General features: G+C 42.0%; 1 protein-coding gene across 4 annotated transcripts in view; it reads right to left on the bottom strand.

Moving 5' to 3' along the window:
- The window catches only part of Ddr2 (discoidin domain receptor tyrosine kinase 2), a 144,529-nt gene that overhangs the window by 7,516 nt on the left and 123,035 nt on the right, over nt 1-13,978 (bottom strand). For all 4 annotated transcript variants that reach the window (XM_050158200.1, XM_050158199.1, XM_050158201.1 and 1 more), the window contains exons 11-17: nt 13,337-13,467; nt 9,461-9,671; nt 7,848-8,071; nt 6,492-6,619; nt 4,283-4,471; nt 3,766-4,000; nt 2,420-2,569 (exon numbers count right to left, since the gene is read on the bottom strand). In XM_050158200.1, the coding sequence (XP_050014157.1) occupies nt 2,420-2,569; nt 3,766-4,000; nt 4,283-4,471; nt 6,492-6,619; nt 7,848-8,071; nt 9,461-9,671; nt 13,337-13,467 (1,268 nt within the window). The remainder of the gene's footprint in view (nt 1-2,419; nt 2,570-3,765; nt 4,001-4,282; nt 4,472-6,491; nt 6,620-7,847; nt 8,072-9,460; nt 9,672-13,336; nt 13,468-13,978) is intronic.

Raw genomic sequence — 13,978 nt, 5'->3', positions numbered from 1 at the left:
TAGTAAGGCCCCTTTCAAATGTTATAAACTTGACAATTTAAGTTACATTTCCTAATACTTCATATCATATATATGATTTTGTTACCTCTTGTAACACCAAAGAAAAAAATTAAAACTATTTCATTTATTTAGTTATTTATACTGTGCGAATTCAAGAAAAAAATGCTGTCTGGAATTTCTCCATATCTTGTGACTATAAATTAAAAGCAAAAATGTCAAATACATTATAGTGGTTGAAACTTTTGCTATAGATGCCTAAGCATTTTAAATTGTAGATAAATTGTTTAAAATTTTCTTAAACTATGAACCCTAAATATAAAATTTCTTCTAGAATTTACATTAGCCCAGCTGTTCTTTCTCTTCCTTGTATCCAGTAGGCTTGCTGAACTACTTGAAAATGATTTCAGCACATGTGTAGTTCAGTGACCACAGAAGCCATACAGCTGCTGATAAACAAGAATACTGACATTTCAGTTAGAAACACAATAGCAATTAAATTTTGCCAAATTTAATAAATTGTGTTTAATCAGTTATTAACATTGATATACCAAGTTTAATAATTTTTATCAAAATTTCCAGTTGTAACTGAGAAATGACTCAGTATATAATGGTAATATTTGGCTTTGGTCTGGAGTCAGTCAAATATCCGACTTCAGTGCTTGACCGTTGGTAGATGGTCAAAATGTATATTTGGTACACTGCTGGTATCTTGTATAGGTAAAAATAGGGGGCCTTTTTACACAGACTGTCCAAAACTAAATGAAAAAAGTAAAGTTCTGAAGATTATTAGAAATGAGAATTTCTATTGCTATCAGATGGTTTGAAAAGATGTGTTCTTGTGAAATTGAATAACATAGAATTGAAAAACTTTTGGGTATTTAGAGATCATTTTTAGTATCACAAACATTCATGTAAAACGAGCAAGAAAGGACTTAGAGGCCTTCCTCTTGTGGCATGGATGGTGATCTAATTTTGCCTTGGTATAAAAACTGACTCTTCAGGGTTTCTGTTGATAAATATTAATTTGAAGAAAACTAAGAGGCTTTCAACAACTCTACCTTTGCATACAGTTCTAGGATACACTCAAATTAAGACCATTATTTTGATGAGTAGGATCCATTTTCTAACTGAATGTACAACTCTTAATTGGTCATGTGTCCCCTAAAACATGGTTTGAATAGATTAATCCAGGGAGAGGAACTTTTTTTCTTGGTCCATTGCATATTTCATAAAGACAAGGACAAATGTTTGCTTTATCACAATAAGAGAGCGGTTATCTCCTGTGCTGGATTGTTTTATGTCAGCTTGACAAAAGATAAAGTCATCTGAGAAAACCTCAAGTAACCTGAGAAAAGCTGACTTAAGAAAATGGCTCCATAAGATCTGGCTGAAAGCAAGCCAGTAGGCCATTCTCTTCATTAGTGATGGGTCAGGAAGGGTCCAGCGTATTGTGGGTGAGGCCATCCCTGGGGAGGTGGTCCTAGATTCTTTAAGAAAGCAGGCTGAGCAAGCCATGAGGAGCAAGTCCTCCTCCATGGCCTCTGAGTCAGCTACGGCCCCCAGGTTCCTGCCCTCTTTGAGTTCCTGCCCTGACTTCCTCAATGATGGACTACAGTATGGATGTGGAAGCCAAATAAACCCTTTCCTCCCCAACTTGCCTTTGGTCATGGTGTTTCAGCACAGCAACAGAAACGCTAAGCCACCTCCTGACTAGGACAGGCGATAGAATACCTATTACCACACTATCTAAAGAATATTGAGATTAAAATGAAATTCCCTGCCTGTTCTCATTTGCAGCATGTACCATGTGTTATTCTTGCCCCTCTCTTGTCATTTTCTTGTGTAAGTCCAGGTAAGCCAGAAAGGACCCACTTGTATCTCCTGCAAAACCTGTCTCCAGCTCTTACCATCTTCCTGTTGATGATACCATGGCGTAAGGTTTGCTATGGACAGATCACCTGAGGGGCTGCAATGCTCTAGTTATTAGCAAGCTTTAAGTCCTACGTCTCTCAAGAGCATTAAATAGTTGGCCAACCAAAGAAAACTTGATATCTCAGAGAATCCAGACTTGTTAGCTTAGGGGCTCAGTAGTCCATAAGTCCCAAAAGGCTCCATAAGCAGGCCCAGCCTCCCCAGAGAAGGGCCAGGGTACCCGGTCTATTTGTGGATGTGCAAGTGCAGGAACATTGCTCACCAGCCCAAACCAACACCATATCTTAGTCTAAGACTTGTAAAACAAATACCATTAACTCCCTTCACTCTTTTTTGTTGCCAAGTGGACTAGTCAAATAATCTAGATCCAGAAATAGATTGAGCATAAGAAACAGAATTCTGTTTTTGTCCTTGAACTGGGGTCTTCCTACTAAGTCAGAACCTTCCTTTTGAGAGCACCCCAGTTCACATCCCCAGTGGTTCATACCTGCCTCCCTTGGTCTCGGAAGAACTCTCCAGTATTCTCAATGACCTGCTCGTCCGACAGCTGGGAATAGGGCTGCTCCTGGCAAAAGGTGAAAGTCTCCCACAGGGTCACCCCGAAGGCCCACACGTCACTTGCTGTGGTGAATTTGCCCTATTGAAGGAGAAGAAGAGAAAATCAGAGTAAGCCAGGTACAAAGAGGAAAAGAGCACGTTACCTGCTCATTATCTGGAATCAGTCTTCCCCTACCAAGGACAAGGATTGTGGCAACTGGCAAGTAGTGCCTGGAGGATCTGGAAGCAGCAATATGACCTTACTAGAAAGCAGCCCACTCTCCCATCCCCGTGACCTCGGCTTAGTTCTGTTTCTCTTGGAGATGACATCCAAGAGCTGGAAGGATACTGACCATGAGCCAGTGGACTCGATGAGTGCTAGAACCCACACCTGTAAGCTACCCATCCTTGGAACACTAGAAGGGCCACCTGTAGGATATGGGACACTGGAGAATCGCCAAAGTTAGCATGAGAAGTCAGCTGTTTTGATGGGAGGGATAAAGGAAGATGTTTCAAGTGCATGGAATTAGGCCTGGTGGATTGAGGACTCTTGCTTCCATATTCAGTGATAGCCACTGTCTTGGAAAAAAAATGACATTTTCATTAAATACACATTTTCTGTTTAATAAAGATAGTGACATGAACTTATAGAGGACGTTGATTTTTAGCTCAGAAGAATAAGAGAAGTTTGCTAAATCACCCTGGTTAATAAGTGCTTTAATAATGCAAAAACTGGAGTAGGAAACATGGTCCCCTGAATGTAGTCCAATATGTCATTTTTTTAAGATCACAAAGCACCTTTAGGTTTAAAAAATGCTATTTATCTATCTGTCTGTCTATCTATCTATCTATCTATCTATCTATTTATCTATCTATCTGGGTTTCTCTAGTTGTCCTATAACTTACTGTGTATACCAAGCTGGCCTAGAACTCATAGAGATCTGCCTGCCTCTCCTTCCTTAGGGCTGAGGTTTTAAAAAAAGGTCTAGAATTAAGACCATTCAATAGTTGGAAGGGTAGAGGAGGAAGGGTACTAAATTCCTTATATTTTTAAACTTTTTCCCTAAAGTTTCAATAATGGTGTATTACCTTTTTACCAGAAATAGGTAAGTCTTTAATAATAATAATAATAATAATAATAATAATAATAATAATAAATGTTCAGAGACGATCCTCTCAAATCAGGGAAAATATCAAGATCTGTGGGCTTGCCTCCTGCTGCCTCCTGTTTGTCCCAGCCTCCCACCCGAGCAGTGGGTCAGCTGCTGGACAGGGCTCACGGATGTAGAGACTCACCAACAAGATGCTCTCCCATGACATCCAGCGGATGGGGAGCACGGCCCGGCCCTGGATCCGGTAGTAGTCACCACTGTACAGGTTCCTGCTCATCCCAAAATCAGCTATCTTGATGGTGTAGTTCTTGCCCACTAAGCAGTTTCGGGTGGCCAGATCTCGGTGGACAAAGTTAAGGGATGAGAGATATTTCATTCCAGAGGCGATCTGGGTAGCCATAAACTTCAGGTTGGCATAACTGGAGGCACACATAAGAAAGAGAAAGCAGCTGTGGAGGGGGCATATACTAAACAACAAACCAGGCTTGAACCACCTATATCCTGCCTCCACTCTTAAGGAATCTGTTTGATTTCCCCTGCTCCCCACAAAGCGTAGCTCCCCCATCATTCACTGCAATAATAGACTTTCCACAATATCCCCACGACAACAGGAACCTTAAACATCACCTCTCCCCATTTTCAGGCCCTTATGACCTTATGACCACAGAGAAAAGACAACAGATGTGAGTTTTTTTTTTTACCTGACTGTGGCATTGCTAGAACAAGAACCCAGAGGCTCGTGGCGGGAAAGAAACTGATTGAGATCTCCATTTTCCATGTACTCCGTGATCATGCAGAGTGGGTCATCAGTGATGCACACAGCTAAGAGACGTATGATGTTTGGGTCCTTGAGCCGAGACATGATCTTTATCTCCTTAAGAAAATCATTCCTTTGGAGGGTGTGATTGTAGAGAAAATCAGAGGTTGTCAGAATCGGAACGGAACAAGGAAGGATACATGACATTGTCTGTTCCCACCCATCACACCACGCCTTGCTCCCCTCTGGAAGATCTTTGAGATGACAGACAAACCACACCCAGAACAGTCACATTCAGCTCCTCCTTGAATAAAACGGACCTTTATTTAATCAATAATAATGTTCTTAAGAACAAGATCTGTGTCTCACTTTTATATCCCTCCTGTGGTGGTAAAATGCCCACTACATGGAAAGGTGTTGATGTTACTGACTCAAATATGTGTTACTTAAAGCTACCTTGCAAATGGAGCTTTTCACTAAAAACCAACTTGAGGACTTTAAGATATTTGCCTCTTTCAAGGCTACTGAATCATACTCTTAATGAAGTGGAGATACTTTTTACAAGGTAATAACCACCCTCTTGGTTATCTGATCATTTCTCTTTTTCTCCTACTGGCGTTTCCCAAGACCACCTGCACCAGCAGCCAGCCACAATATACACTGATTTGGTAGCCTGTGCAAGCAGAGTTGTTTGAAAGTCATCGTGGTAAACTAAAGTCATTTCACAAGTACGCATCTGGCCAAAACTTGCAATGGTTTGAGTTCAGGGTGACAGCCACACTTGAGTTGCAAATTGTCAACATGGAGCCTATAGCCCACATTCCCAAAACTCCAGGAGCAAATCAGTTAGAAGTCTCTGGTGCGTTTTATAGAATTTCTGCAAGAAAGACAATGCATCTCTTTCAAGTCAGGCTCTGTCCATATACATTCCTGGGACCCATGTAGTCCTGATTCAGCATCTCCTCTCTTACTTTCCTGTGACTCCCAGACCATGGGTTTTGGTGACTCATGAGGACCCAGAGTCTAGGCCATTTATCACTATCACACAAGAGTGAACACGAGTGGACCTGGCAAATTGCATCAGCCCAGAACTGTGCTGTCCTATTTCATACAGTGTCTTTTTCTCCTTGCCACTGTCTCCTGCCACATGCAAAGATTAATATGAGAAATAGCCCATCTCTCTGTGGGCCCCGGGGAGTGCTGCTTTTAGTTCACGTTAATGTTCTTAAGTCAAACTTCTTGGTTAAAGTGTGAAAGCCCACACAGCTCCATTTCCTCACCTTTCTTTCCAGTTCATAGCCTGTCTGTTGTAAGACTTTTTTTTTTAATGAAACCTATCATTGTCCTTGGAATTTGTGATAGCTTAGGGAGTAGGAATAATAAACTTCCTCTTGGGATGAATATCAGTGGGACAAATCAAGACAACACACATGGGAAGATGCATGTGGTGTCCAGATGTTCGGGTTTCTCTGGGACACAATTTGTTTTCTAGCAGCGTGCCCCTCCGGGTGAGGATTCACTCATCATTACCGTACGGAAAGGCTGTCAGGGGACAAGGCAGGGTGATGGAAACAGCAATGTATGTCGTAAAGGATCCAAGAGACTAGCAGCCAGTTAGGAAGCCTGCTAAAGGGTTGGGGGTCCTTTGGCTCTGAGGTCCATGGATGCATTTCCAAGTAGAAGTAGCTTCTCATTGTGAGAAGCTGCTGAACATAGAAGAAAAGGAGCATAAAAGAGGAAAAAACAGGATGAGAAGAAAACAGAGGTGTGGCAAAAACAGGAGAGCAGAGATGTAGGCAGAAAGATGTCTGTCTTTGTGAAGTCAGCTAGAGGAGAGTGCCATTCTAGAGTATGTCTGGATATCATGAGAACATATGTGAGCTGTTGTGCACACTAGGGCAAGGGATTTAGGAAGGAAAGATATAGCGACTATAATATAAATATATACATTTATGTTTGAAAGAGATGGAAAAAATGGGCATGTCCAACCATATTGGAAGCATAAAACCTAAGAGTGGGCTTGGCGGGGACAGCTCACTGACCTTCCCATCTCAGAAGAAGAAAGAAAAGAAAGGCTCAGGAATTTCCAGGAATATTCCTAATCCTCACATTATGAAGTAGGTAAAGGAAAATTAAAAATTCAGATCACAGACCTGGCATTCTTGTTTGCATCTGCTCGGAGCATCTTCACGGCCACCAGGACAGGCTGGTTGGCACTGACATCTTGAGCAAAATCTTTGTCTTTGAATTTTTCCATTCCCTCCACTTCACAGAGATGAACCTAGACAAAAGTCATCTAGTCTCAGCATCATCATTTCTCCTGAAGATGGCTCAGTACTCTTGCTGGGCATATCCTGGAGATAAACTAATGCTTACAACTCAGGCAAAATAACTGAAGACCAATAAGAGGCTACGGGTGACATATCTTTGATTTAAGTAATTGACAACATTAATAAACAACACTGAAGTACCCAACTACTATAATATATCGATGCCTTCTAAAAACAATATACATGAAATGAAATATTGATAAAGGATGGGATGAATTTACAACATAGTATTTTATCACAGCATACCTGGTCTAGAAAATATCATTTGTCATAACTGTTAAACTTTGATTTGAGAAAGTTAATCCCTAGTCTTAAAAATATAAGGCAGTTATTCTAAGATAATCCCTTGGGGTGAGGAGAACGTCATAAATTACGCCTATGTGTTAGTAATAATATAGTGGGTATAGGATTTCAACCCAGGGGACAGAATGAGTCCATATTGACACCACAGACAGATGTCATAGGCTCCTCTGACCCCTCCAACACCAAACCTACCCAGAGGGAGAATATTTGATCCTTATTGGAAGTCAACAACATATTCACTTAAAATTAAGTATTATAGTTGGGGCTTAGATGACAGGATTAAAGGAACCTTATGACAGCTGAAAACATCGCTCTGAGTTCCCTGAATGTTTCTGGGACTCACACAAGAGAGAAAAGCTTACTATTCCGTGCCTCATTCTAATGGCAACTCAGAAGAGGACTCCTCCTTATCTAGTGGTTAGTTAATTCTGGAACCAAAGGCAGGGCGGGATTGGATTGGGTTTGGTTTGGTTTTGTCTTTTACCATTTTGACATATAACTCTCATTAAAAGGAAAAAAACTGACAGCATGAAGCAGGGTGTTCCTAGGTAACCATAAAAGATGATGATGTCCATGAGCCCCACTCTTGGCAACCTACTGGAAACAGTTTTTGAAAGCATTGAGTATTTTCAGGGTATCTGAATTCTGGTGACTTATTTGCCCTAAAACCTTCTGTATATAAAGCAAACACCCCAGGAAATCCACAGCTCTTACACAAAGATGAGGTCAACATTAACTGTCCATCCTGACGGCAATGCAGGCAAGTAGAGGAGACCTTCAGTTCTAAGTAGACCCTTGCGCTACTGATCTTTTTTTATCCTTCTGCTTCCTTCACATCATCAAGAGCTGGGTGTCTCCTTCCGAAGGTCAACTCACCTCCCCAAACTGGCCTTCTCCCAGCTTCTCCTTGAAAGCCAACAGTTTCCTGGGGAACTCTTCCACAGCCACGTCCTTCCCCGACAGCAGGTCCATGGTGACAGCAGGCACTGAGTAGGTGTTGCCACCTGTCACCCCCTGGAGATTCACTATGTCGGCTTCTGCATAGTGGGGTACCCCCTCGGGTCCGTTGGGCTGGGCTGGCTTCACAACACCACTGCAGGCTGAGAAGACATGGACACTGAGTCTGGCTCCAGGGGGGCAGCTAAGGGGAGATCTTTAAGAAGGGATATCTGAGAGGTTAGCCAGAATCCAGCCCCATGGAAGCCTAACCCACTTCACACATACTTATCTGGGGTTGGTTGTGTTTCCTCTAGCCCCTTCCTTTTGGACTTCAAAATGTTGGCTACCATTTTGTTGCTCAGTCTCCTCACAAGCCATCATCATGAACAAGTCACCTGACTAATCCTATGGAATTGTGTGGCTAAGTCTTAGGAAGGTTTATTCTGTATCAGGACAGCAGTCTTAAAGGCTGAAGGTTTAATAGAAAACTTTCTCAATTTCAAAATGCTGACATTAATTTAATACCACAGTTTAGAGGAGAAAACAACTGCAGATTGAACTCATATGATTTTGTTTAAGATGTACCACAATGTAAAAAGTTAAAATCTGATTGATATTGGAGATGATTTGGACTTCAGGAAACAGGTTAACTACTCCAGTTCTGTTAAGAAAATAAATTCATAGACAGTCTTTACTCTTGCTGTTTCTAGGAAATTAGATAAATTCAGTGTTTTCTTTCTATGATGTTTTATCCCATCAGTGGATAAACTGGTTGTTAATTTCCTTTCTTCTTTCCGCAAGTTTATCCCTTGATGAACCTCTACTCTTCTCTTTAGTCCTATCAGCTGGCTAGGCCTTCCTCCCCTGCACGGAAGTCCTCTGCTGCTAAGCTGGTCTCTGCTACGCTGATGACCTTGGAAAGCTGCGAGGATGCCAGAAATGATCAAGCATCCCTCCTGATATCACTCTATGGCACTTTTTAAAGGGGATGGGGATTCGAAGCAACTGGTACTATGTACCTTAATCAGCACTTTTATTGAGAAAATATAAAAAGAAATAAATAAAATCTTACGCTAGTGTAATAAATATTTACCAAAAAGAAATAAAAAATGATTCCATTATTAAAATAGCTACCCACAGCTATGGAATACCTAGCTTCATTTATCATTTTTCCTCCAATATAATTTCCAGTCTAGAATTTACCCCGGTGGAATCTGGTTTCAAGTGAGTGCCCAGCTGGGCCTTCTCTCCCATTACACACAGAATAAGAAGGTGACCTGGGTGAGACAGCTTAGCTGCTTCTGGGAACATCTTAGTGATACTTTGCCAATGTTTTGTGGGTCCCTCTGTACATCTTACACTAAATATAAAAAGAAGGGTTTCAGAAAAGGCTAGGAGCAGCAGCTACCAAATCTAGATACAGACTGTAGGTTTCTCCAGAAGCTGGCATAGACTTAATGGATTTGGTTAACCTGCAGCAAGAATGTTATAACTACATCACATGAATCAAAGTTTCTCCCTTTAACTCCTGCCCATAATTTCATCCTCACCTGGTTCCTCCTCCCCTGGAGCAAATTCTGGGAGCTTTCGGATGAGTCTGGATGGCTCCTGGTAGTCAGGGCGAAGGGGAAAGATTCGATCATAAGTAGAGTTGGACTCTTGCTCACTTGGGGACGAGGAGCGGTTGTTATTGAACATGCTGGACTCGCTGGGCAGGGAGAGGCTGACTGTCATCTCATCGTCCAGCATCCTCCGTGAGGCCTGAAGGACATGGAGGGAGAAGAATGTGACTCTCTCTCCCTCTCTCTGATCCAGCCCTCCCTCTCAGCTCATCCCTTCAAACCCCCAGGAAAACAGCAGCTGACAAGGAGATTGTCTGGTTTCATAAATGTCTGTGTTACAGAAACTTAGCAAAGCCCATATTTCCTCAAGGCTGAATTCCACCTTCTAACTCTTGTGCTGACACCGCTATCAAATCTGCATCATTCACAAAACTCTGTAACAGCCGATCAGCAGCCAAATACTGTCTCCATTTTTAGAGGTGTGTGAGATCTGTTGAAGAATATGTTTTGTCGACTTATCCTTTAACCCTTTGATCTGGGTCAACATAAACCGAAATGTCCACTAACTCAGGAGTTCTAAAATATGCTAGACTAACAATCTATCCGATCACCCTAGTATTACAGGCTAGAATAATAAGCTAGCCTTTACTAGCCCCAAGCAGAATGGTCAGTTACCTCTACTAAAAGCAGACAAAGCACCAAAGAAGCAGTTGTTGTAGTGTACTGTCTAATGTAACCACCTGCTCCAGTAACAGAAGACTGTCAGCATCTAATGGCTGTCATATCTGAATTTGCAAAATGATCTATTTTAATAAACACATTTGAGTACTCCATAGAGTACATTAGATGTCCGTCTACTAGACTGGACAGTACCTTGTTGCAGGAACACACTCAGAGCAAACATGGAACCCAGAACCTAGTAGGTCCTCCATAAATGTGTGGTGACTTTCTCCAAGAAGTATTGCTTAGGAACACCATCAAAAATATCGACAAGAAATGTTATGGACTATAAATGTGTTTAGTAATGCTGTTGGAGCATATGCGTACATAAAGTTTTTATACACACACACATACACAATGCTATCAAGATGCTAGCAAGAAATCCAGAATGTCATTCCAGGGCACTGTGAGTCATTGTACAGGGCTATATAAAGAATGAAAGAATAGTTGTAGAAAAAGTTCCTTAAAGCATTTAAAGATCCAAAGGCAAAGGAAGCTGCCCTCACGCTGTTGGGGGAGTTTCCAGACTAGCATTCGTCTCCCAGATGATGAAGACCATCATGCAGCTTTCAGAAGAAAGACCCAGAGAAATGTGGTAAATTATAGTCAAATGAAGAGAGAAAAAACCTAGAGCAGAGAAGGCAGATTCTCTTCCCTCCTTAAAATAAAATGTATCCCGGCTAGGCTGTTCAGTAAACACAAACGCTGGTCCCCCACCCCTAACTGAGTGGCTATTGTCAGCTGATGGCTTCCCAAGGAGGGAGAGTCAGTCTTCATGAAGGTTGTGACTTCTGCTAGGTTGGCCACTCTCCAGTGGATGGCCCCACGCCCATGACTACATGCCTAGCACAAAATGGACATAGTAGGTTATAAAGAAGAAGGAGGGAGAGTGGGGATAAATATGATCAAAACACATCATATGAAATTCTCAAGGAATTGATAAAAATATGTTTTTAAAAGAACACATGTTAGCTTCAAGCAGCCTAATGGAACTAGTCAGCCGGATTCTCCCGCCACCAATGGCCCTTTGCTACCTTCGAGCTGGAGTTACCCATTCAGATACGAGTGCATTTCAGTCATCTGAAAGATGGAACTGCTTAGTATCCTCCCACAGGCGCCTTGACACATATGTATGCCATTGAGTAATGCTCTGTGGGGTCCGCTATTCAACTCTGTAGATGCTGCTAAGGAATTGAAGGCTCTGTTTTGCTTTGTTTGTTTTTGTGTTTTGTTTTTGTCTGATGGTGAGATGCAAAGAGACTTTCTCTCCTATGAAATATTCCTGCCCCACAACCTTAAACTAAGCCTCAACTAACTTTGGGGCCTGAATGTGGAGCAGGTCAGAAAGGACCACAGGTGACTAGCTAGGTTGCTCCTCTCACATCTTAAGTGAGCCCTTTCATTCCTATCCTACATAGAGAGCGTTCTAGAGATTCAAGACCATTCTCATGGCGTCCTGCCCCTCTTCTGGCACAAGCCTTGGTCTCTGAAGTAAATGACTTCCTTCTAGCCTCCACGGAGACTCGCAGCCTAGAGCTCCTATGATCCATATCCATTGATAGGAGCTCACTGACCAGAAAAGCCAAAGCCAGAAACATTTCTATAGATTCACAGGTAGACAGTCGCTTAGCATCAGTGTCTTTGAGGGTTTTTTCCTGATTAAGAAGTCAAGAAAAATTATAGATCCTCATCTTTGGTGAAGTGTATCAATTTTGAACAATTGAAAAACAAAACAAATCCAAAGATAGAATACAGATCATCCCTTGAGTATGCATAACTCATCACAACAAGCTCAATCTAGTTCATCTGAGCATCATCCAGAGTGGCATATGAAGTAACGTGGGTGAGCTGGATGTGGCAGTGCAAGTCTATTATGACACCTGGTGGGGGGGGGGTGGTCAAGAGGATCACAACATGGTCAAGACCAACCCAGTCAACAATACCAGGCTAACCAGGGCTACACAGGAAGATTGTTTCAAAAACAAAACAAAACAAAAAAACATCAGAAAATAAACCTTCAAATATTAAAATATTAGATATAGATACTTGTGACAAAAGTTATCCATGTCATTTGAGCAAGTAATTTGAGGAATTCAGGAACGTATAAGCATAACCATCAAGTTTATAAAGATATAGGATTAAGATAGGATCCAAAACTACAGAGAAACCCTGTCTCGAAAAACCAAACCAAACCAAACCAAACAAAAAAGATAGTGATAAATTACTTGGTAGTTAATGAAGCTAAATGTTTTTACACATACAGAGAGAGAGAGAGAGAGAGAGAGAGAGAGAGAGAGAGAGATACGTAAGCTTCATTGTCAATTTAATGGACTTTGAGTCACCATGGAAGCATAATTATGCATATGTAAGCAGGTGTTTGGAGCAAGACCTAGCTGAGCAGGGAAGACCAACCCCGAATGTGGGCAGCGCCATCCTATGAACTGGGATCCCAGACTGAATAAAAAGGAGATGGCAAGCTGAGCACCAGCATCCATCTCTCTCAGCTTCCTGACTGTGGGCATGATGTAAGCGGCCACTGCCTGCCTTCCACCATTCCTTCCCTACCATGAAAGACCGTCTCCCCCCGTAAATCATGATATAAAATTAAGCAATCCTTAAGTTGCTTTTTGTCATCTATTCGTCACAGCAACAGGAAAAGTAAATAATGGGACACACACACAAAGACAAACACACAAAGAAGAGAAAGGACTTTAGGACCACTGTTAGAAAGTTTAGCAGGACCAAGAGTGATCCCCAACCTCAGCTGGCCATCAGAATCGTTGCCTAAGTGAAAATACGCGCACAGGTGCCTGCAATCTAACTCAGCCCAGCAAAAAAAAAAAAAAAAAAAAAAAAAAAAAAAAAAAAAAAAAAAAAAAAAAAAAAAAAAAAAAAAAAACAGATTTTTCACGGGAAATGCCCAAGTTCAGATTTAATATATTAGGAAGCATTTTCTGAGATTCCTAGGCAGACTCTAAATTCTTCATTCTGAAAATGAGAAACTCGCTCACTTCAACAGCCTTCTCCACGCCTCTGCTTCTTGGTAGCCTCAGGCAACTCACTAGCCTCTTGAAACTTTGTTGGAATCTGGCACTTGTGGTGCCTTGGCAGTCATAGCTCCCTGTCCATACTGCACAGCCTCACCTTTTCTAGCATCTTCTGCCAGAACTGCCTCCACAGGATGATGACGATGATAGCCAGCAGGATGAAGATGATGGCAACCAGGCAGCCAATCAGGATCCGGGTGTTGCTGTCATCCACTTTAAGCATGGGATCTACGGCCAAGAAGAGAAAGCAGAGGAAAAGAATCATTTCGCAGGGCAAATACAAAGCAGCCATACCGGGAAGAGAGCATGGAGACCCTGTCCCTTCAGGAGGACTCCAGAAGATGCCATCCTCATATTTCAGCTCTTACTGATCTTGCCTTTATTGCTTTGCTCCTATTTTCTACGCTGCGCCTCCATAAGTCACCACCAACCTCCGTGTCTCAGACTAGGTAGTGAAGAGTTTTTCTACGCATGCCCACATTTTCCCCTCTCTATTGCAACAGTCCATATGCATAGGCTCTTAACACGCATGACAAATAGGTAAGAAATGAGTCCCGCTCCCTTCACTCTTTGAGATGGGCCAAGGAAGCTGAGACTCCTGGCAAGAGTGAGTCATTCCCATGTTTCCTAATAGAGTGCAGACTATTATAGCCGGTGACGTCCTCAAGCAAAGAGTGCACTTTGGATACTCATTTCCAGGGAGACAGAAGAGCATTTTGTTTCATAGACCCTTCCATGC

Source organism: Alexandromys fortis, unplaced genomic scaffold, assembly GCF_014885135.2.
Source record: "Alexandromys fortis isolate MF-2015 unplaced genomic scaffold, M_Fortis_MF-2015_v1.1 scaffold_106, whole genome shotgun sequence".
Lineage (NCBI taxonomy): Eukaryota > Metazoa > Chordata > Mammalia > Rodentia > Cricetidae > Alexandromys > Alexandromys fortis.
The sequence above is the reverse complement of the archived record's forward strand: the minus strand, read 5'-3'. Positions and strand labels throughout refer to the sequence as shown.